This window comes from Cyrtonyx montezumae, unplaced genomic scaffold (genome assembly GCF_038088225.1).
Source record: "Cyrtonyx montezumae isolate F1298 unplaced genomic scaffold, pur_monq_1.0 scaffold_0, whole genome shotgun sequence".
NCBI classification, from domain to species: Eukaryota; Metazoa; Chordata; class Aves; order Galliformes; family Odontophoridae; genus Cyrtonyx; species Cyrtonyx montezumae.
The window spans coordinates 40,909,936-40,933,996 of record NW_027071824.1 but is presented as its reverse complement, the minus strand read 5'-3'; the positions used below and the strand labels follow the sequence as shown (position 1 = coordinate 40,933,996).

The 24,061-nt window shown below is 35.9% G+C and overlaps 1 protein-coding gene across 3 annotated transcripts in view; it reads right to left on the bottom strand.

Annotated features, from left to right (window-relative positions):
* Positions 1–24,061, bottom strand: part of AHI1 (Abelson helper integration site 1) — an 82,293-nt gene that overhangs the window by 29,618 nt on the left and 28,614 nt on the right. For 2 of the 3 annotated variants that reach the window (XM_065733287.1, XM_065733305.1), the window contains exons 17-19: positions 22,428–22,568; positions 18,371–18,573; positions 10,872–10,989 (exon numbers count right to left, since the gene is read on the bottom strand). In XM_065733287.1, the coding sequence (XP_065589359.1) occupies positions 10,872–10,989; positions 18,371–18,573; positions 22,428–22,568 (462 nt within the window). The remainder of the gene's footprint in view (positions 1–10,871; positions 10,990–18,370; positions 18,574–22,427; positions 22,569–24,061) is intronic. The other variant, XM_065733296.1, reaches the window with a different exon arrangement.

Genomic DNA, 24,061 nt, shown 5'->3' with positions numbered 1-24,061 from the left:
CCCAGCTCGAGGCATTAGGAGAAGCTCAGCTTCTCAAACCATGAGTCAGCCATGTTTCTCTGCAACTGGGCAAGACAACTGGTCTAGTATGCTTAAACACAGTAACTTTCCTCTTGAAGGGCTGATACATTTACCTATGGTTACCACATCTGGTTGTCTGACTCCCCAGTTCAAATGACCAACTATGCCCCTTCAAGCAGAACTAAGTGCTAGATCAGTGAGATGGAGCAAGAGTTGAATTCACACCTGTAGATCCACAAAGAGATATCTTTACTGCAACACCAGTTAATTCCAACCTTCATATAAAAGATCTTAGAACCAGACAGCACCAACATGAAAAACACTACGCTTCTGGCAGTGCCATATCCCACAAAGATAATTATACCTACCATCAGCCAAAGGAATGCACAGAGATAACTCATGCAAGGTTAGCCATCATTTTCATTTCTGGTTCAAGGTGTACAAGGACACAAACACGTAAACGTTCTGCACCTTGGGATAATCCTCCAAAAGAACTATGGAGAGTCTGTCAATGGCTTTGAGGAGAATACTGTTTCCATATTTACACATTCGTCCTGTACTTAGACACAATGAACCAGCACAATTTGGCCCCTATTTACAAAAGGTATAATGAAGTAAAAGCTATTGCATCACAAAAACAATAAAAAATCCAACTTTTTAATTAGAGATTAAAATCAAATACATTTAGGAGCCTACACACCCACCTAATTATTTCTGAGTAATCTTATCAAACCATCATCTTACATTTTTCTTGCAAATGTTAAGTTTCTACAGTACCATATATAAACAACACAAGTAGTAGCACGTGTCTCAAGCATTCTTTTGAAGTAAGAAACGTATATTGAATTCATGCTAATCAGGAACGTGCTAATTTATAACAACTTCTAATGTTACATCATAATGGCATTTGATAGGATTGAAAAATAAATAGGGGCTATAGTATCCTGTTTCTTTCTACAATGCAGAGAATGGAAAATGACTCCACAACAAACATTAATAAGCCTGTATAGATAATATAGATAAAATCAGCATTCTGAAATCAGATTGGCAATATTATTTACAAGTTCTAGATAGCAGATAAAAAAGATGCAAAGAAAACAGACTGTGACACATAGTTCGGATTAACAAGGGTTATTTTCCTAACATACATTCAGAAAGTAATCAATGTTTTTGCTAAGCTCGTCAGAACTATTTAAAAGCAAAAAGCTACATTAAATTTGAAAAGGAAACTTGTTTTGTATTGTATTAAATAAAGCTTGTGATGTTACTGTTTGGAAAAGTATGTTCAAGAAATTGTAGTCCTCTAGGATTGTGAGTGCAATGAAGAAGTAACCCTCACATTGGTGCATGCTAGTGTTTTTGCTTCTGTTGCGTTGTATTACTAACCCTCTTAGAATCCGAGGAAATAGAGTTCTTAAGGAGAACTTATCTTTTTTCCTAAAATATGTTATGACGGTCATGAATCAACATAGAATTCAACTGTATCAGCAGCTCTAAAATTTGAGCGCCTGCTGACCTCGGGAGGTCTTCTCATGTCTTTAGGAAACATACTTGACCAGAGATAAAAAACAAAGAATGAAAATTAAGCAAGAAGAACACAGAGTAATTTACTTTGCATGGTTCCTCTCACAACCGAAATTCAGCAATGGCCAGTTAATTACATCACCCTTCCTCTCTTTCTTTTTTTTTTTTTTTGACAAATATCAGCAGTTAAAATCGCTACTGACTAGGGCTCATATCACATCTCTAGTAACCCAAAATTCATACAAAAACAGCATCAAAGTTTTCATATTCATCAGTAAGAAAAAAGCCATTTTTTGAGGTCTGAACACTCAAGGACAGGAAATTCTTCTCCATATCTTATTATGAAAGCAACCCATTGCTATACATTGTGCATTTTTAAAGAAACCTGGGTTTCTTTAAAACTGATTTCATTGCTAACTGCTACAATAAAAAAAATTATTCCTTTGAAAAGATCAAACAACCAGAGAAAACATAGAAAACCAACTACCGGCATTGTAAAAGTTTGGGACCCTCAAAGCATATATCTTAACAGGCTTGTTCACATAAAAATACACAGCTGTTAGGTCTTCCTAGATGGCTTTGGCACATTTGGGCATGCCAAATTATCAGCTAAAACATTGGTGATACAGACAATTCCAGAAACACCTTGATCTCTTTGCAGGGCTCCTGAAACTTATGTCAAAAAGGATTTGTTTTTGGCAAGAAGAAAAGATGACTTACAGGAAGATCCTTAATTCAAATCACAAATTCAGTTGCTGAAGATCCTTTGCATATATGCAAATTTATTTATGTGCAGTTCAAAACAAAAATTCTGAATTGATTTCCAGAATGAAAAATTCCAGGAGCTCAATGTGACTTGGAGTCCTTAAAATCGGTAAATTAAGTCAGTCTTAGCTTTCATCCAGTTCACAACAGAAGTTCTTCAAAGAGCCATGTGTACTATATAAGAGCTATCAAGAGCTCTTCTGCAACAGATTCTCCTGAATAAATATAAAAGGTGACAGACCTTGCTGCTCAAGACAGACTAAAACAAAAGACTTCAAGGACTTTGTTACTATTATTATAGATGTGAACTCATCTTAAATGTAGTTATTCAAAACACGTCCCGTTTGTATTCTATTTATCAAAAGGTATTCTATGTACATTAAGCTACAATTTTCTGTTTTATTCTGTGGAATATTAGTTGCAGCAGCCTTTTTTCCTTTGGTCAGTCAGGCTCTCCACAGATTCTGGAAAGACTTGCATCAGTCTATGTATCACTGCAACACACTTCAGCAAATGTAGAAAAATAAAAAGCAGTGAGGCACCAGATGCTAGTATAACATAGCTGACGTAGAGACAGTTGTCCCTCTTTTCATTAAAGGAGATACAGGAAAAGGAATGGAGATGCCATGAGCTACAACCAATCTTTAGATGAGATATATGTTTCAAATACTGTTTTTCAGTCTGAATAAGTGTCTTCTGCAAAAGGTCGGTCTGACATGTTGGAGCCAAGCCTGGAGTCAAGTAATCAGAAAACACTCTAAGGATTTTTCTGCTTGTGTGTTTGTTTGCAGTTGCCTATAGGACATTTAGATCTTTTAAGAGAAAAGGAAGAAGTAAAAACTGAGGGGACCAAGTCCCACTTAGGAGTGGAAAGAAAGGAACATGTGCAACCTGTTCTCTCCTTTGAGCGTGTCTTAAGGTAACAGGAAACTCCATTTTGAAGCAGTGAGATGCAGAGTTTTTAGAGTTTTTTCTGTCACCTCATTTGAAGTAAACAAGAAGTCAGTCATTGATCTTTACAACCTCCAGTGAGCAAGAAAGCAAGCCAAGACTGAGGATACAAGCTCTGGTGAAACTCACTTCATCTGGATCAAAGCAGCATGTTGAGGCCAGCTCTGTAAATATTACCAAGTGACAAAGTTGCATGACAACAGCTAGTTATTACCCACCCATATAGGCCTTCACTTCTCTGTACACTTTCTTCATGCTTTCTATATCATCAGTTTCTACAGACTAACAGAACTGGTACCAAGCTATAATGAGCTAAATCAGTGCCAGAAACAATGCACAAATTGCTGTAGTAGTACAGTCCACAGATGCCCAAAGTTAGTTTGAAAGGCACTGCATTACAAGCATTAGTCATTTGAGGGTAGATGGTTCTGACTGAAGTTGGTTTTCAGCAATGAGATTAACAAGTTGCACCTGAACCCATGAAAGTTCAGTTGTTCCACACAGATTAAAAAAAGATCCAGAAAATTAACAAAGGGAATTTCAAATCGCTGAAGTATGTAAGCATACAAAGGATCAATAATGCACCTCAAAAACAAGGTCATTTTTAGGAGTACTGGTTGTTTTTGTGTGTTTTTTTTTCCCCACTTGTCAAAACAGAGAATGAAATCAAGAGACCCAGGCTCCTGCTGGGGAGATGCCTGTCTCCTGTACACCAAAGCCACTACTGGGTCTTTTGCAGAGTCCTTCCAGCTCCTCTGGAAATGATACAAACAGAAGGACTGGAGCAACACATAGAACGATGAATTTGATCACCTCATTCATGCATGCGTATTGCTACACACTGCAATCTTGCTGATATGAACTTCCTTCTGGACAGGGTTGACATTTTACTGCAACAGCTCTGTGGCAGAAGGGTTTGCACCTCTAAAAACAGCTAGAATTCCATTTAAGCATGCACTTTGTCAACACGTGCCATCTTATGTCTGAATAGTTCAAAAAAATACAGACAAGCTCAGACTGAAAACAGTTAACAGGACCTCTCTCTCTACTTAGGAATTAATTAGATCTGGTTGTTTTAGGATCTGTATAATTGAGAAAGTAAGGGCACACTCAGGCCAAATCACTTTTGGCAGAGTCTTTCCACAGTACTACGTCACACCCTGATTTTGCAATCTATACCTGCTGCTGCCAAACAGAGAGTAATGCTTCATTTAATCCACACCCTTGTATAATTTGGCTGAGAACACTTCCTTTACCCTGAAGGCACAGCAGTAATTACTTTAACATACACCAATTTCAAGTAAATATAAATGGTGTTCTTTTGATAAAGTTTTTGGAATCTTCAAAGATTGCTGTTATTGTGCTATGTGTTTAGTGTAATTTTTAGCGAAATATTTTAATTAACTTGCCTAGAAGAAACATGAAAAAGAATATATAATAAAGGAACATGTGTATCTTTGATCTCAGTATAAACAATTCTTGCTAGTTTAACTAGAAAATACAAACTTTTCTGACATTTATAACATCTTATCAATCAGATAGAGGAAACTGGATAATCAACCTTTTAAAACTGAAGAACTAGATTGTCATTAACATCAATGCTTTTGCCCCTATGTCTTTACTATTCTGTTAGAACATTTTTGTGGTTTGGTGAATCTATTTATACACCTTTTGTTTTCAAATTACAAAGAGATTTTTACTATTCATTTTATAAATATAAGCACTCAGCTCTTTAAGTCAAGGTCCTGTATTCACGCCTTGGGCCAGAACTCTGTCAGACACTGACAGCTGATAATGGTGGCACAGTACGAGGGAGCTGCAGAGCACCATGAAGCTCCTTTCCCTGCAGAATTTCCTGAGCAGCCTGTGAGCCATGCTGAAGATGTGGTTCTGTCCTGGTACACTTGAATTATAAGGAAAATTTTTTTCTTACTTTGTTCTCGCTAATATCTTGTCCCTAAATGCAAGGTGAGAGATAAGAACACATTAAAATGAACCATCTTCCCCAAGGGAACTCCCATTCAAGTTAACACACAGACATTCATAATAAACATTTTAAACCTAATGTTCTGCTTTGTTTTTACCTGGCTTCAGTGTAGATATCTCAGTTCACATTTCTGAAAATATGATGTGTGTTTTGCTGGCACTTTGTCTCTACTCAGTTCTACCTTCTATTGAGGATTAAGAGAAATTCTAGCAATTGGATCCAAAACTATGCAGTGCCTTACAGTTAAAATACAGTCTCATATTGAATTTAAAGACATTATCTTTGCTTATTAAGAGAAAACAAAAACAACAACAAAAAAAGCAAAAATGTAGAGACTAAAATAAAATTTATGCCAGTTTTCTATTTTTTCTCCTATTTTTTCTTATCCAAAATGTTTGTGCGCTTAAAGTAATATTATGATCATTCCATGGTGAAAAGGTACCTTGTGGCTCCCTCTCTGAAGTACTAAGAATAAATAGGAAAAGATAAGTATCAGACATCCAGGGGTAAAAATACTAAAAATTTTGTGTCAGTATCACTCATTTCATTCTCTCTTAAACATTATCTGCTTCCCCTTTGTAAGTATTCTGAAGTACAAAAACCTAAAACTATCTTCCATCATTACCTGTTTGTTCTCCTAGTGTACTGCATTACATTCAAACCCTTTCAAATAAAAACAGTTCAGTAACCCCACTATAAGGTATGTATTTGGCAGCCTTCACCACGGAATGCTCCTGCCACAATACGACAATGCAGAACTGAAGAGAAAGATCTCAAAGCAACCCAAAATTTATTCTGCTTGAACTCTGACATTATGGCAAACTACTACACCACTTCCATAGCTCCAACCTGTACAACCCTGCAGGCTTAAGCACTTTTACCCACCACAGAAAAGCTTAATGAATCTTTTGAGTGAGCTAATAAGGTAGCACACACTGAAGTTTAACCCAGAGTGAATATATCCAGATTTTTTAAAGACAAAATTGTGAGTACTTTGCTTAACTTTACCTTCTCTACACTATCTCTTTTATACACACAAACTATTAAAAAAACCAAGATTTTATTCCTCATATAAAATCTGATAAAATACAGTAGTTACAGTAATGACAGTATATACAGTAATGCTATTGGCTGTACTGCATGCTTTCTCTTAGTCATCTTCTATCTGTTAACTAGCACTTTCAGTTCTCTTTGAACATGCCACCAAATTGTGTTCGAACATCATCAGAGTTACAGTACAAATACAGCATTTCATGTTGTACTTGGACAGTGTGGCATACACACAATCTTCAATTAGTAGGCATTCTGTTAACTCTTTAACATCTCTCCAGTCTCTAGGTTAATTTACTACTGTTTATTTTCACATTAGAAAAGTAAGCTACTCTAATAGTAAAACTGAACTCACCATTCATTTAATACATTTTCAATGACAGTTTCTATAGGATTTTTTTCCCCCTAATAGTTCCTTCTTCAGAGATGCAAAGAATAAGTCTACGCTGAACTTGCCTTCTATATTCATTCCTGCTTGACAAAACTACGTCTGAAGTAAGAAAAATATTCCCCAAAACAATAAAGCATTTGAGTCTCCAGGCACTGTAATGGTAGTAATGAAAACAGATGTTATAGTGTTGGGGAGGAAATATAAAACATTATAAAAAAACCCTGATATTAACATACCTATCAGGATATAACATTTGACACTGCAGTGACTTCACAAAAACGTGAACTTTGTTCCTTGATGTACTCTATTTATAATCTAATCCTACAAATGTGTATTTTAGAAGTCTTTAGCTGATGCATAAATATTTTTGATGTCTAAAGCAGGAATTTACTGTCTGTTTGCGACTGAGAAGATGAATTTTGAATAGCCTATACATACAATGAAGGACTTAAAAGCAAAGTCAATTTTTCTTACATCTTCAGTGAATGAGCAAGACCACTTTGAAGCTTTTGCTTTATATAGGTGGAAAACACCTTTGACTGTCAGTTGTGTTAACGGAGAGAAAATTTCTAATTATTCTCAATCTTGCCAAAGCATTAAGCTTTTTGTTTTTGAGATTTCTATAAGATACAAGAACCATCATGTTTCTAGCACATAACGTAATTAATTTTTAAGAGCAAGTTTAATTAACTGTTTTTTGAAGTCAAATTTTTATTGAAAGGATCTATGCAATACTTATAGCTGAGTTTCAATCTCCCACATAGTTAACAATTAGGGTCACCGCTAATTACAATTACCTACAACATAAAATTTATTTCAGAAAACCAACCCTGAACGTAGTGAGTGTTACTGCTGGATACAGCCAAAAAATGCAAGCCAGTTCTTTCACGGCATGCCACATATCTGCAAAACCAATTCTTTGTGCGTAGAAAGTGACTTCACTGTTCAAAGATGCTTAAAATATTAAGGATGCAAGGCAAACAAAAAGAACGGAGGTTTTAATGTCAGTGAACTGATAACTGAAAGCTAAAGCTTTTGCAACTTTCTACTTGTCTCAACAAAAGAGTAAAATTAACCTGTTTTATGACATTTTAATCCCAGCTTACATTCCCTATAAGAGGACGAACAATACAATGTTTGGTGAATTTTACTTCACAATGATAGGAAGAGCTGACATCAAAGGATCAAAAAGTGACATTACTATGAGCACCTGGTTGCCACAAGACAGTTATCCCTGTGGCAACTTTTCCAACACCTTCTGCTTCTGTACTTCACACTGATGATGCTGCACCTCAAGTGCTGCATTCAGTTTTGGGCCACTCACTACAGGAGGCAATGGAGTGTGTCCAAAGAAGGGCAACACAGCGGGTGAATGATCTGGAGCATATGTCTTACAGGGAGTGGCTGAGGGAACTGGGACTGATTAGTCTGGAGAAGAGGAGGCTCAGGGGAGGCCATACTGTTCTCTAAAACTCCCTGATTGCAAGGTAGGGGTTGGCTTATACTGGATACAACAAGATGTAAAAGTCAGGAAAGATTTGCAGTATTAATGCTATTGCTGATAAAGCACAAAGGCAAACAATCAGTTCTTCCCAAGTTTCTACCTGATGGAAGACCTAGACAACTGTTATGTTATAAGAACAAAGTGCCACATATATCTAGGTCACTACACTGTCCATGTCTCAAGACATAACTGCAATGTTAATAGAACAAGAACATAGAGCAATTACATAGGTAAAAGGACTGCTAACAGGACTTTGCAGTATCCCCATTAAAGTGGAATCTGTAATCTGTTTTGAGAAGCATTACATACACAGCAAAAAGGTGACAGGGAAGTGTGAAGAGGAGAGAGAGAGTAACAGCCAACATAACTCTCAGGAAGAGGCAGACATCCACTGGATAAGAAAAGAGGGATTCCTGTATCACAGTCAGTTAATTATGTCATATTATTCTGCAATAAGAAAATAGTGCATATGTACACAATTAAAAATAGGTTTCCAGCTTTCAGCACATTCCCAAAATAAGATTTGGTATAATAACTATATTATGTTCAAAATTAAAAATAAACTGGCTGTTCAAAGCTAAAACCACCAGCTTCCTTCACACTTAATAACAAACTGGGAAAGATTAACTAGGTGAGTAGAGCTTTCTCCTACATTTCAATGAAGACAATTCTATCACACCAGTGGAAATTGAAAGTCTCCAACATGACAAATAAAAATCATTTAGGATTTGTTCCAATTTTCTTAGAGGAAATCTGTTTCAATTGTGCTCCACTGAATTTTTCATTGTCATTTTCCCTTAGAAAACTTAGTTTTCTTACTGCCTCTATTGACTGAAGAAAGACCATTAAGATGTACCTCTTTTTTGCAATACTTCTACTCCATAATTAATACCATGTATCTGAGGATTTTGCTGCATTTTCTGTAACATCTATATTGGAAGAACACAAACAGCACATATCTATAGCATTCTAAGTCTCCATCACATTCATCTGCGCTTCAGCAAGCTTGAAGAGACTGCTTTGAGCAATATCACCCATACGTATTTGAAGCAAAGTATATGTTTGCCAGTCCACTTATCGTAACCACTTATTTTAACAAGTCATAATAGACAGAATAAGTACAAGTACATATGTATCCTCTTTCTGTTAAGATTTTCACATGCTAGAAACAATAAGCATTTGCTCTGAAATGTAAGGATACTAGTATGTCTCTATCAACTTTTTTCTTAAAGAAGAAAAACAGATGAAGAATTTAACTGGTAGTAAACCCTTTGTGCTGAAGCTAAGAGTGACTGCAAGACTGCTTAATCTTTTGGTGGATATTGAGGACTCATTCTTAACAAATACAAAATGCAATCAGAACATGATTTGCAAAGAAAATGATCTCCCTTTAGGAGATTATTCTATATAATTATAGATACCATTGCTTTCTGTACTATCAACATTTTAAATCGTTTTAAACATCACCATTCCACATTACTTATCTCAAAGATACAAAACCAAAAACACTTGGAAACTAAGATTCCAATTTGTAGTAAATAAGTATCACAAAAATACACAGGTTCACAGAATCACAGAATTGTAGGGGTTGGAAAGGACCTCTAAAGATCATCTAGTCCAACCCCCTGCCCAAGCAGCTCCCTAGCCCAGGTTACACATGCAGGTTAATTGCTTATTTTTTTTTTTTAATCTTTTAACACAAAGTTTTAGAAAAAACTCTTTAATATAGACAAAACACAAGTGCTAACAGACTACTGAGCAGCACTGCTCCTAAATAAACTACTTATCACTGTTTTCCTACATTAATATGTATGATTTAAAAAAAATGATTAGTTTTGCAGTCCCTGTTCAAGATATATTAAACAAAATGTCAAATTAAGAAAATTTGGCAATCACACACCATTCCAGCAACTTACAGCTCTAATAAATAAATGTCTAACTTAAAAAATATTATAAGGGAACAAATATCAGTATAAGATCGCATTACGCTGCATCTTATTATGAGCAATATCACTGTAGCAGATCAAGAAGAAACTGTATCTGTGGTATGCCTGGAATTGTCTCAAATACTTGAAAGATAAGACCATCGCCATGACAATAGACAAACAGGTCAAGGATGTGGTTGGAGGAGGGAGCACTGTGGAGACAGGATGGCCTTGTTCTGGCCCAAATTCCCCTGTTCAGGGAGGACAGGGCGGCCAACTGATAATGACTGCAGACTGCACAAATTCAGGAGGAAAACAAGAATTCAGGTGAGACTTCTGACAAATACTCTCACAGAGGACCACCACTGGCTGGATTAACACTGGTACCTGGACCAGTGATTGCCTTCTCAGTCAATCTCTTTTTAAAGTTGCTAAGTAACACAAGGCTCTATACATTTGCAGAGTTTATCCGCACATCTTAGATAAATAGAACTATTAAGTGTGCCAGTACTTCTAAGATATTTGAATTGTCAAGATTCTCATAAAAATGACAACTGTGTTTGGACTCAATTTAACTGAGGGGATTTGTGAATCTGGTCACATATCTCCCCCTTTATGGGTGGAATGTGACAATCACATTTAACATACTGGCCACTCCCTGGAAGAGCTAAATTTATGAAGATACTAAAAAATTATCCCAGAAGTTTTGATCCATTCATTAGAGTGAGTAATCAAATCAAGAAAGAAACCCACTGTTCTTACCTGAGAAAGAATACAGAGGATTCAGTGGAGCACTCCGAGCGTTTGGCAGACTTAGTTTGGAGTGTGATGACAGCAGCGATGGAGCAGGAAGCAAGAGATTTGAGCTTGCCTGTAATAGGAAAGACAAATCAGAAACCAAAGTGTAATTTCCTGGGTTACTTGATGCAACAGCAAAGAGAGAAATAATTACTCATTCTAAAGAATTATTAAAATACAGGAAAAAATATAAGACAAGTGGACGACAAATAGTAATTTCATCAAGTTGGTTTTTAGAACATTTATTCATGGAAAAAAGCATTGACAGAGCTACAAACCAAACTGCTGTTTCTCAGAGACACAAACTGTCAAGTAGTGGTAAGTTTTAAAAAGAAGTCTGAATTGTCATCTTGTTGCATCTTAGTGGATAAAAATCAGATGTCATTTAAATATGGCTATAAACTGCAATATGTAAAATAACTTTCTCTTTTCAGTCCTCTAACTGTGCAACAGCTAAGAGATTACATACTATTAGTCTGAGATGAAAAGCAAATCTTATACCAGTCCTAACACCAAACTTATTTCTGCAAGTCAATACAGCATACTGTGCCCAGAATACCAGACCCGTATTTTAAGTAAGCTACACACAAAATACCTGCAGTCATAATTTCAGTAACAACAAAGATAACATAGTTAAAAGTTGATTTGCTGTGGAGTTTCCTGACATATGTGAAGCTAGTACAATGCACAAACCTTTCCCAAACCTTACTTGATACATTATCTCATAGAGCCTATGCAAAAAAAATTGACACTCGGAGGTTTTCACATAATCAAATCATGATTTTCACTATATGTTAAATGCTTTATCTATCTTCCTTTGGTAAACTGGCCAAAAGGGAGGGAAAACATTTTACAAATATTTGTAACTCCCCCTTCAACCCCCCCCCCCAAAAAAAAAAAAAACAGATTTGAATAGTAAAATTTTGGGGAGTTATTTTGCATTAACAATAATAATAATAATAATAATAATAATAATGTAATTGTTAACCCTTTTAAAAATCAAGCCCATTTCACAATTTAGTACGGTCACTTAATGCAACTAAAACCCTACTTTCAGCAGTACCTATTCTTGTGCTTCAGTAAACTTTGATCAGACCCTTAAACTCCATTTGGAGACCAAAATACCACGATGACATTTTTCAAATTTCAAACTATTGGCTTCTAAATTATATTTAAAGAAATTGAGACAGCTAAACCCAAGAGTCAGTGGTTTATCTCCAAAAGTGGTATGGTTTATAAAAGCACTACTTCTGTTATAATAAAAAACAGTTTAACTGGTTTCAGTAAAGCAGGGTATTTGGCCATTGGCAGGTGTTCTGAATTGAAGGTAATACAGCACCAATAATGCATGCTGAGTATCCTACTGAGCCATGGATGTTATCTGTTATCATCTCTTCTGCATTATTACAGCAGACCTTAATCTTACTATATTTGGATATTACGAAGTAAAATGGATTAAACATCTGGATATTAGTAAATTTAAAAGAATACTAATAAACAGAAACTGTGAAATGTAAGGAGAATGGCAATGAATGATCTGAGCAACAACCAGAATATGTATTTTGTTAAATTTAAGTTTCGTTAAGCTTTCTTGGATATACACAAATACAGTAGAAAGCCATTAACTTATGTCTTTACTCAACCACAGAAAAGCAATCTTGTTATGCAAACACATTGAGCTCAGTTTCCCAGTATTTCAACTCCCATTACTGACTGTTAACTCCAGTGGGAAGATTTCTGCAGGAAGACAAAGATCAGTCCCTTGGGTGAATTTTGTGATGGCACACATTATAGTTTCTTCCACAATCAGTGGAACAAATGCGTATTTTCCAGTTAAGAATACTCATGAAACTTTCTTGAATTCCTTTGACAGCAAACAATTAGTTTCCAGCGCAATAGGGAATAAAGACAGGTTGAATGTATCAGCCTACACAAAGCAAAGCAAACTATTTTAAACTAGCTCTTGGAAACACTTATTTCTCTGGCTTATCCCAAGGAGGGGGATATACTCATGTTACATTTGCTTTTAAATCAAATGGACTAGGCACATTCATTAGAAATGAATGTGCTCCTCTAGATTTAAGAAAATCACCTTTTTAAAAATGAAAAACAAGATCTAGCTTACTATTCTTCTCCAAAGAAAACAAACAAACAAAAACCAAAACAAACACCATGCTCTTGTAAAAGTGAGATTTAAGTTTTAAATCATGTGTATCCAATTCTGCTAGTTTTATGTTTTTGTTGCCCGCTTTTTTTATGACATGAATTAACAATACTATATATATGCAACCCAAGACAATTCCTTTTCATTCATTGAGGCCAAGGCAAGCCAAGAGGTTGGACACCTCTATTTTAAATGTAAGAAATCTGACAAGAGTGATGCATTCTTCCCCTTAATAGCATGGAAGTTCACTGCAGGTGAAATATACAAGACAGCCTGGCAGAATAAGAGTTTTTATAACCTAAGTGCCATGCTCTTAAATATTATTTAAAGCTCTTAAAAGGTCCAAAAAGTAAAAAAAAACATTTTATAAAAGAAGAAATAATCATTCACCTTTAAAATGAGAACTAATAATTCATATAGGTGTTTCCAGGTAAAGTATGGTGTCTTATGAAAAAGAATTAATATTCCTACAACAGACATAGAAAGCTATACAAAAGAGTGAAGCAATCTTTCAAATTTCTTTTTTTTTCTTCTGAAATTCATGCTGAGGGAAGACGTTGCTAAATACCTTCACAACAACGAGCAAAGTTGGCTAAGATGACCAACCATCAATCTACTTATTTTTCACAACAGGATTTGCTTGCTTCATGCAAAAACCACAGCTTTATCAAAGACACAGTTTGCTACTATCCTGAATTGAGTAAAACTAAAAGTTATAACATTTGTCTAGTTTTTTTTCCAGCAATAAAAGGAGGCCTAGAAAATTTTTGCCAAGTTTAAACAAAGCTGATTTGCATTTTTCTTTTTTGTGTTTGGGGTGCTCTATGCAAATTATGCAAATAAGCACTTTCAGTAGAACTAGTTTTCACATTAAAAGTAAATTCTGTGAGGCAGAAAAACAGAATAATGAAAAACTTTACATGCTGACAAGAACCTTTTTTTTTTCCATAAGAATGCAATTTTATGATCTTTGCCAATCAATACAAGGAGGATTTCCACATATACTTGTGTATTTCCAAGTCAAATCAAGTTGGCCAGCTCTATACTACCTCTTACTCTTCTAGTTCTGAACAGTATGGACAAAGTCATTGTCTGTAGCAGATATGTCTCAACACACAGCAATTATATATATTCCATTCCTCAGTTTTGCCACAGCCACATAGTTCCTGCATTTCAATTACATGCTTACCACAAAACCTTTCTTCCTTTTTATTTAAGATTTTGTTGTTGTAATTGTTTAGAATTAAATGTTTGAAGTATTATGCTTCTTTCTTTTACCTAGAAAGAAAACCAAAATCTTTGTTTAAGGTACAAAACAGTCAATTGTAGGCTATGCTACACAGCTTCACTCAGTCATAGAGAGCATGATCTTTGCTGGTTTGGAGAAAACTGGCATTTCTTCAGCATAAGAACATGCATGGAAATACACACGTTAGCAGAATTAGCCAATGACACCAGCAAAAGCAGTAAAAACTAGATCTGTTAGCACAGTAAAACCCCTGTAGACTATACATAAACTGTGGACTCTATCAAGGTTGGATTGGATTCCTGGTATCAAAAATATGCCAGGAAAAAAAAAAAATCCATGACTTTTCTTTACTAGTTAAAGAAAACAAGTAACCTTCTCTTAGAAATGAAAATGGATGTAATTTGTACCTCACTCAAAATTGACCCGAGGATTTTCTTACGATTTCATTTTTTCTCCTTCTAAAGAAAACGGACATCAGAAACTCTTTGAAGCTGCTCAAATATGTATTGAAACCTATTCCTCTGCATTTGATGGTAAAAGCCATAAGGACATAAACCTAAACAGCATGCATTTTCAGATAGCCATGTAAAAAAAAAACCAAACATTTGTAAGCTCCCTCACAGCATTATTTACCTTTACCCAAGTATTTGCTTAGACTCTGGGCTTTACCTACCACATATAATTTTTTTCTATGTAGAATTTCTGATTTCTTGGGTTTTCCAGATATGTTCAAAAGGTGTTCTTATTTTTATTTTTTTCTGGTGAAATCTTCATTATCTTCTCTATTATTCTAGTCCATAAAAAAGTGAATTTCTATAAACCAATTTGCTTTTCATTACATTGCTTCCAAAATGAAGCATTTAAACAAAAATTCTAATCTAATTTATATTGACTAGTCTCCATTTGCTTACACCAGAGATTAACTGTAATGTAAATAGAGAAAGAAAACTCTTACAATTTCCTTGTAATAAAGCAGCACTTTTGAATGTAAAATTATATTTAATCTCTTTTTGTTTGCATAAGAAACAAACTGCTTACTCCAGTTAAAAGAAAAATAAAAGGAATTTGTGAAACTTTCTTAAAAATCCACTCTGATTGGATCTTGCATATCACAGAATCAGCATAGAATGGCTTGGCTTGGAAGGGACCTCAAGGATCACCAAGTTCCAACCCTCCTACCACAGGCAGGGTTGTCAGCCACTAGATCAAATACTAGACCAGATGGCCCAGGGCCCCATCCAACTAGGTCTTAAACATCTCCAAGGAAGGAGCATCCAAACTCCTCTTGATTTACAGTATGTCAGTATTTAGTCACAAACTGTGTTCCTCCTACACCCAACATGTTGGAGGAAATTATCTCCACTCCCTATTAACATTAATTAAAGAAGTAGGCAACGATGATATTAAGTGAATTGAATCAGTGTATGTTTATGGCATTTTCTTGCATAAAATGTCCGTGTTAACAAAAGCTGCTTTCTCTACACATTGATGATAATAAGACAGCTTGCAAAAGCAGATATAATCTGTTCACTTCTACCAGTATGAGACAAGCTTTTTCTGTTCTGTATATTATTTGAGTAAACATAACATTGCTCAGATATCCCCATCTCCTTTGTTCGGCAGGGAGAATACAAACAGTGAGTAATACTTCCTTAATATTAGACAAACACTAATGCCTAGAAAACTGAAGTGACAAAACTAGAAACAAAATTCAAGGACCTATCAGCAAAATCCACATGCATTAAAATACTTAACAATCTTAATTCATCCCCAGATAAAATAGTTACAACAGCTATAGGTTTATGCCAGAAAATGACTGCAATACATTTCTCATGCCTGACAGCTTAACCATCGAAGTTCAATATATTAAATGTAATTTGAGGTAGAATGCTTCTGGATGTTCTCTCAGTACCTACTCTCGATAAATTCTGGTATAGTAATACAGTCAAAGAAAAAAAAAACACCAATAAGTTTTTAGTAGTTCTGTGTATAGGAAAGAATCTATATATTGCACTGAAAAATACAAGTAACAGAATGTTGGCAATCATTTCTGTAACCTTCTCAAAATCATTTTCCACAGAAATCTGACATGAAGTTGACTGGAAAAGCCAAGCAATTCTTAATTTAGATTTATTCACATATTAAGAGATGAGGCAGTCAACATATAATTGATTCCAGCATTAACACTACAGAGTATAAACAGATACTCTCCTTAAGATCTTTTCTCTTTCAAGGTACAGAATGAAATTTTTGACAAAAAAAATAGAAATAAAAATCACAGGATACTTTACCTCTAAAAGAAGCACTTCACTCCATAAATACATATCATATATTACTCTTTTATGGAAAGTTATAAAACAGGTATTTTGATTGATAGGTGGAAGTGAAATTTTAAGTACAAAAGCAGAAACACTGAAAGAAAAGCATTTATGCATTCTTTTAATGTCTAAAGATAGGTTAAGTGTTTTTCTACCAAAAACTTCTGTGAATAGAAATGTATCCTAGTGTTAATTCCCCAAGGCAGACGTAAGTAATGAAAGTGCTGCTCCAAAACTAATGCCTCCTACTTTATTACACTGGCCCTTAACATCAAAGGCATGTTGGTGGTATGGCAGTAGAGACTGAACCTTCCCAGCAATATTCTGTTATATTTTCTTGCAGTGTGACAGATGGCAGCAGAGGGGCAGTCTGACAGAACGGCCTCTGACATGCAAGTGCATATGAAGCAAAGGTGTGTCACTGAATTCCTGTATGCAGAAAAAATGTCACCCATTGATATCCACTGATGCTTGTAGAACGTTTATAGAAACCAAACAGTAGATGTGAGCACAGTGAGGTATTGTGTGGTGAGTCTGAAGAAAGCAAATTGTAGAATAGAAAACAAGAACTCAAATAAGCCTACACAGTAACAGAAAGCTTGGCAAAAGCCGGCAAAAAAAAAACAAACAACAGCCTCTATCAAATGCAATAAAATCCAGGCAGAAAGGAGACAAATTAAAACCACAGGAAAACATACTTCATATCTTGTGCTACTCACAGAACAGTTTGGGTTTACCTGGTTGTTTATACTGGTTTCATAATCTGAGTGTGCCTTTGCACACGTGGTTTAAGACACTGCCACTTTTGCTGTGGTATGAAAGTTGTGAGGGCCTTGAAAAGAAACAGTCATTGTACTATTCTCTTCAAGTTGTGCAGACTGAACTCCTTTACCAAAACTTTAAGTGGAAGACTGATTACTAAAAATAGTAAAGACATCTACTACAATGACTTGGCAAACCTTTCACAAGAAAAAGAAAGACTACTCCTACAACATGCCTGCAAGGCAAGGTAGAAGCATCACTTGTGGTTCACTGAAAAATCATGTAAAATGTTCCCATGCACAAGAGAATTGAGCAGTCTTTCAATCTACATGCATGATTACAATGTATTACTTTTTCCAAGAAAGTGAAAGAGCGCATCTACATTAGTATCTTCATCTTGAAGAAGGAGCCTACCTTTTGAGTATATCCCAGACTCATTCTCACCTACTGTGTACACTTCAAATTGCAGAGTGGTTCTGGTCTGCAGGAACTGGATTGCTCTTGTTTTCTATCCTTTTCTCCTCTTTACAAGCCCTTCCTTCTGTTGATGTTCTCTGCAGTAAGGCTCTCCTTTCTAGTATTGCTCTTCTCTAACTGCTTTTTTCACCTAGTGGCAACATACCACTTCAATCACCCAGAGTAGTGCTACCCAAGGAAACAACACTGCTCAACAATTTATACTGAGCATTCAAAACTCCTCTGGCAACACAACAACCTTATGGGAGTGATATTGGCTGATTGCTGATTTCAGGACTGTCACTAAATATAAGAGGAACAGTGATGCATGCTGGATAAAGTTAAAAAAAAAGAAAGGGATGTTTTTCAAAGACTTAGGAAGACAGCTAGGTGTTTCTGGCAGCATGAAATCTGTATCCTGGCTACAGAGGTCCCATGCTGTTCCAAGAATACAAACTTTGTCTGGGGAAACTATAAACTTCTGGAAGAAAGAGAATTGACTCACCGTTACAGAATCAAGTTTTTGTTTCAGCTTTTGCATTCGCATTGATGTTCTTGCAACACTGACAAACTGATCTGCTGGAGACATCACTGAACTTTTCTGCATAGGAATTTCAGAAAAATTGCTAATAATTTGCGGTCCTCCTGGTGCAGCTGTGCTAAGTGATGAGCTGAGATCTTTTACAAGTTCAGCTTCTTGTTGTGCAACTGTGGAAATAACCAATATTAATATGTCAGGTGAAGATTTATAGTCATAAGAGAAACACTGTTGAGTGACCACTGTCATTCTGCCAGTCATGTCTTCAGTGAAATACCATCAGAATTTGTACTAGTAGTGCTAAGGGGAAAACCTCAAAATTTTCCCCATGTGTTTCCTGATCACAATGTCTCCCTTCTGTTATCTCTGCTCAGTAACCTCTCATTCTGCACTGATATTTTGGTACTGCTGATAAACAACGGCATTCTCCACAAAGAAACACTAAGGATGGGAAAATATTTTCAAAAGCAAGGAAATATATAGCTTGCACTAAGTGCACATAAGCTTGTTACACTTGAGAAGTTGTTAGACACACATACAGGCACAGATTCTTTCTTAGGAAGCAGTTAACCCTTCTAGAACAGAATACTTTTGATAAAAGTTGTGCTTTCTCTCACTTAAAGAGTTGGAGTTTTGTAATTTTTACGCTGTGGTCTCAAGCCAATAAGCGTTAACAGAATTCTTCAAGTAACTTTTGTCCAAGATATTTAAAAAACTTCTGGTGCATGTAAAACACATACTGCCGGAGCCTGAAAAAACTGTGTCAGTGATTAAAATTAGTATTACTGTATGATTAACTCTTTCAGCACTACAGCAGTAAGACTATCTTCTGAAAGCAGTGTGTGCTTTCAGCCAAAAAAGGAACAAAAAGTTAGTAACAGACAATGTAGAAAAAACCACAGCCTATGCAAAATTTTACTGTCACCAGTGATTTAGTTAAAGTCAGATGATACAAATAACTACCAGTGTGATATCAGTGTGATCTCTAAATATACGTGCACAAACACTATTTGCTTTTTAAAGATTCACTGCCTACTAAACAGTACTAAATTTATTTTAAAGAAATCCTTCAACTGACAAATTTTCCATTGCTCTCTAGAATGTACACACCTTACTAGGTTGAAGTTTAGCACTAAACATTGACTGCAAAGTCATTCCACTTTACTTTCCTGTAAAAGTCAAGTGGTTCAATAGACAAATAACTTGAACTGTGAGATTTGAGATGAGTAATCTCATTAGTTCATGTTATTTAAAAAGCAAAGTTATAATGTCAGGATTAGCTTTATAAACCTACATTCATTAAATTTAAATCAAACAAAAATCTGTTGGAGATATGTAAAATTTGATGTTTAATTCTTGTTCACATTACCTATGGTCAAAATCTAATATGATGTATGAAGCTATGTACTTAATTGAAACAGCGACACTGGTAAAGCTAGCCACAAAACACAAAACCAGAGAAGACTGCAAAAGATAGTCTGGATTCTGTTCTGCAGATCACAAATTCACACAGCTAGCATTTCTGACCATCTTCTCTTTAACAAGCAGATAGCATAAAGAATAAATGCTATCTGTCACGTACATCAGACGCTTAATATTTATTAAAAAAATCTATATGGTCTCATATTAATTATCTTCTACACTACTAAGAATTATTTAGTAACAAAGCCAACACAAAGTACTGATATTTTTTGAAGCTGTTTGCTAACTCTCAGAAGAGTGTTATTTTCTAGCTTCATAATCTCCCCTGATATTCACAAGGGGAATCTAAATAATACAAAAGCTGCTCTGAAAATAATGCCTCCTATTCTATTATGTTGTCCTGTAACACGAGAGGCAGCTGCTGGTGGTATGACAGTAGAGGGTGAACCTTCCCACCAATATTCTGTTACATTTTGTTGCAGTGTGAAAGACGGTATCAGAGGGCAGTCTAAATGGCATCTGACACGTAAATGTATAAGAAACAAAGTGTGGAACAGAATTCTTCTGTGTAGAAAAAAATAGAACCCACTGACATTCATCAACCATTGGCATCTTGGCTTGCATCAGAAATAGTGTAGCCAGCAGGATCAGAGAGGTCCTGTACTCAGCTCTAGTCAGGCTGCACTTCAAATACCATGTTCAGTTTTGCACACCTCACTACAGGAAAGACATCAAGGCCCTGGAGTGCCTCCAGAGAAGGGCAACAACACTGGTGAGGTGTCTGGAGCACAAGTCTTACGAGAAGCAGATGAGGGAACAGGGATTGTTCAGCCTGAAGAAAATGAGGCTCAGGGGTGACTCTACAGTGCTCACTACAACTGCCTGAAAAGAGGTTGTGGTGAAATGTTGGCCTCTTCTCCAAAATAACTAGTGACAGAATGGCATCAAGTTGCACCAGAGGTTGAGGTTGGATATTAGAATCACAAAATCACCAAAGGTTGGAAAAGCACTCCAAGATCATGTAGTCCAACCATCCACCTACCACTAGTATTTTTCCTACATCCAACCGGAATCTCCACTGGCACAACTTGAGGCCACAACCTCTAGTCCTACCACTATTGAGAAAAATTTACTCTCTGAAAGCTGGAATGGGCTGCCCAGGTTGGTGGTTGAGTGACCATCACAGGAGGTGTTCAAGAAACACCGAGATGTGGTACTAAGTGACATGGCTTAATGAGGAAATATTGGTGGTGGGTGGATGATTGGACTATGTGACCTTGGAGACCTTTTCCAACCAGTGATTCTATGATTCTATGACACTTGCTGAATGTTTATGGAGACCAAAGAGTGGATGTGAGCACAATGAGGTAGTGAGTGATGCGTGCCACACTTCACAGTTGTCACACCATGAAACGAAGAATGTCCAGATCAGCACATCTGTGTGAACCAGTAGATTACAAACAGGGAATTGTATATAGAGCTGAATATCAATTTGTATCAATTCTTTTCAATGTATTGAAAAGAATTGCAGCAATATTTGAATACTGCAAAGCTTGTACCATGTGGGTCCCACACATGATCACACAGGAAAAGAAAGAACCCCCTATGCCAGTCTGTCAGGACCTACTGAACTAATACTAGGTGGAAGGTAACAGTTTCCTGGATTGCATCATTTCCAGTCAAGAGACATGGTGTCACCACTGTAAGCCAGAGTCAATACAGTAGTCTACGGAGTCACAATGTGATGTAAAAGTTCAAAACACAACCCTCAGTAGGTAAAGTGCACTGTCCTCAGGGATAGTGAAGGTGTAATCCTTTCCTGGAACCCAGACAAACCATGAACTCTGACAGCTATGCTGCAATGCTGACTAAGCTGAAGGCTCAAACTTCCAGTGTCAGGCAGTACAAGAAGACAAGCTTTCTCTTGTAACACGATAGCAGATCCCACACCAGTTTGAAGAGCAAACTGCCAACCTTGGCATCTGTGGACTGTCTTACCACACCCACTGTATAGTCTGGATTTGGTGCCTTCTGACTTCCATGTTTGGATTAATGAAAGATGGACTGTGTGGGCAATGTTTTCCAAGCAATGATGCAGTCACAGCAATTGTAAACCAGTGGGTCACTTCCACTGGTGCAGATTTTCACAAGCACAGCATGCAGGTGCTTGTTCATCAGTAATGAAAATACGTAGCTAACGGTGGTGACTACAATGAAAAATAAGTGTTTTATAGCTGAGAATTTGCTCTATTGAACAGTATTACTGTGCTCTCCATGCCTGTTACAGTTTCTATGGAAATAAACAGGAGGCATTACTCAGAGTGACCACTGTATTTGCAGAATGCTGCCTAAATGCCAAGGATTGCTGAGAGAACCACTCATCATCATACAATAACACATAAATAGTTGAAGTACCAAGACTTCTGGTGACTGTCTAATCCAATTCCCTGCCCAGTCACATTTTTGCTATCTCCCAGGACAAGAATATTTACTATCAACAAAGGACTATTTCTTTTTTTCTTCAACAGAAGTACAAACACTAGGCAAATAACTACTAATATAAAAATTACATATATATGTATGAAGAGAGTTTGTACTGTACCTTTATAATCATAAATATACACAAGTATTGGTTGGTTTTGACCAAAGGCACAAAATGACACCATATGTTCATGTGGATGAAAGGCAACATCACGGAGTGGAGATGTGAAGGAAAGTTCAGAATAGACTGCCACCTGATCTCCTACAAGAGTGAAATACAATTACTGGTACCATACGATTCTATGATGAAGATATGAATAGTAGCATGGAAATGTATTCAATACAGCTCTCTAACTGCAGTATTTTGTAGAGTGCCAAAACACTTCAAGTCTTCGTTCAGCTTTTTAAAGTAGGTAATGACTCTGAAGCTGTAAGCTAATTCATTTCTATACTTTTAAAATATTGTCACATTCAGCTGAACGACTTAAGCGATATAGTACTGCAGTATAGGAACATTCAAACACTTGAGAGTATATTACTGTTTGAGTTGGTTAAAACCTACATTATTAAAAGGTAGTGACCACCCCTTTAAATAACCATTCTTCATAAAATTTCCTTATTGAAAAGTAATATGTGGCATAAGACAAAAAAAGTACTGCAAGTTTTTGAGTTATTCAAGAAGTCAGAAAGGTTAGCACTGTTGCAATAGCTACAGGAAATCCCAGAGGATACATCAGGTTAGCTGAACGGTGATGTTCTGAGAAGGTGGTGTTATACATTATTTGTTTATGATTTTATTTCACCAGAGATATCTTAGTTGTGGATTTCAAAGAGATAATACTGACCATGAAAGTGAAAACTGACCAAAACATTATTAAAAAATAAATAAAATTTTAGTTTTAGGCTCTACAGAAAGGCCTAGTGAAAATAATATATTAACACAATCATTCTCTTCTTCTATTGTATTTTATTTACCTATTTATATTAAGTTTTGAGACAAATTATGTAGTGGCATGGATGTGAGCCGATCTAATTGGAAACACGGAAAGAAATTCAAAAGGAAACTGCTGGCTAACTGCCAGTTTTAAATGACTTAGTACATTTCCTTTTTAAAATTTTGAAAAGTTATTTATGTCATAATCAAAGGCAAGTTTTAGTTATGAAAACTAGAGAACACTTGTTATCTTCGGCTGTTTTTTGTTGCCATTACCTTGCACAAAGCTTTTATCTTTTCTTATCTTGATATATTCCATAACTATTTTGGTGGCAAAGTTATTTTAAAGTTATTAAGTCTGAGGAATAATTCATCAAGAAATTTTATACTACAAAGGTCTAACAAGTTGAGAACCTCAGATCAGCCCTGGGAAATAAACAAAATGTTTCTAAATAAAAGCTTAATTCCCAAATTATAAAACAACACAAATCCAACAGCACAAATCCAAATAAAATCAAAACGACCAACAAAAAAACTGATATGACTTGAAAACTTTTTGTGTATTTCAATGTGCTTATCTGCACACAAGACAGCTTAGCTTAAAGTGCCCCACTCCTGCTGGATACCACAAATTCTGTATCTGCCTATTTGTTTCCTCTAGAGAATTAGACCTTAGAAATTAATGACAGCTATTTAAATGGTGGAGCTAAGGCTCCAAGATTTAGGAACATCTTACTGAATCATATAAAAAGCATTTGAGTAAAGCTTACAGAACCCTTTTCTCTCAATCTTGACATATTTACTTAAAATCATAAAATAAT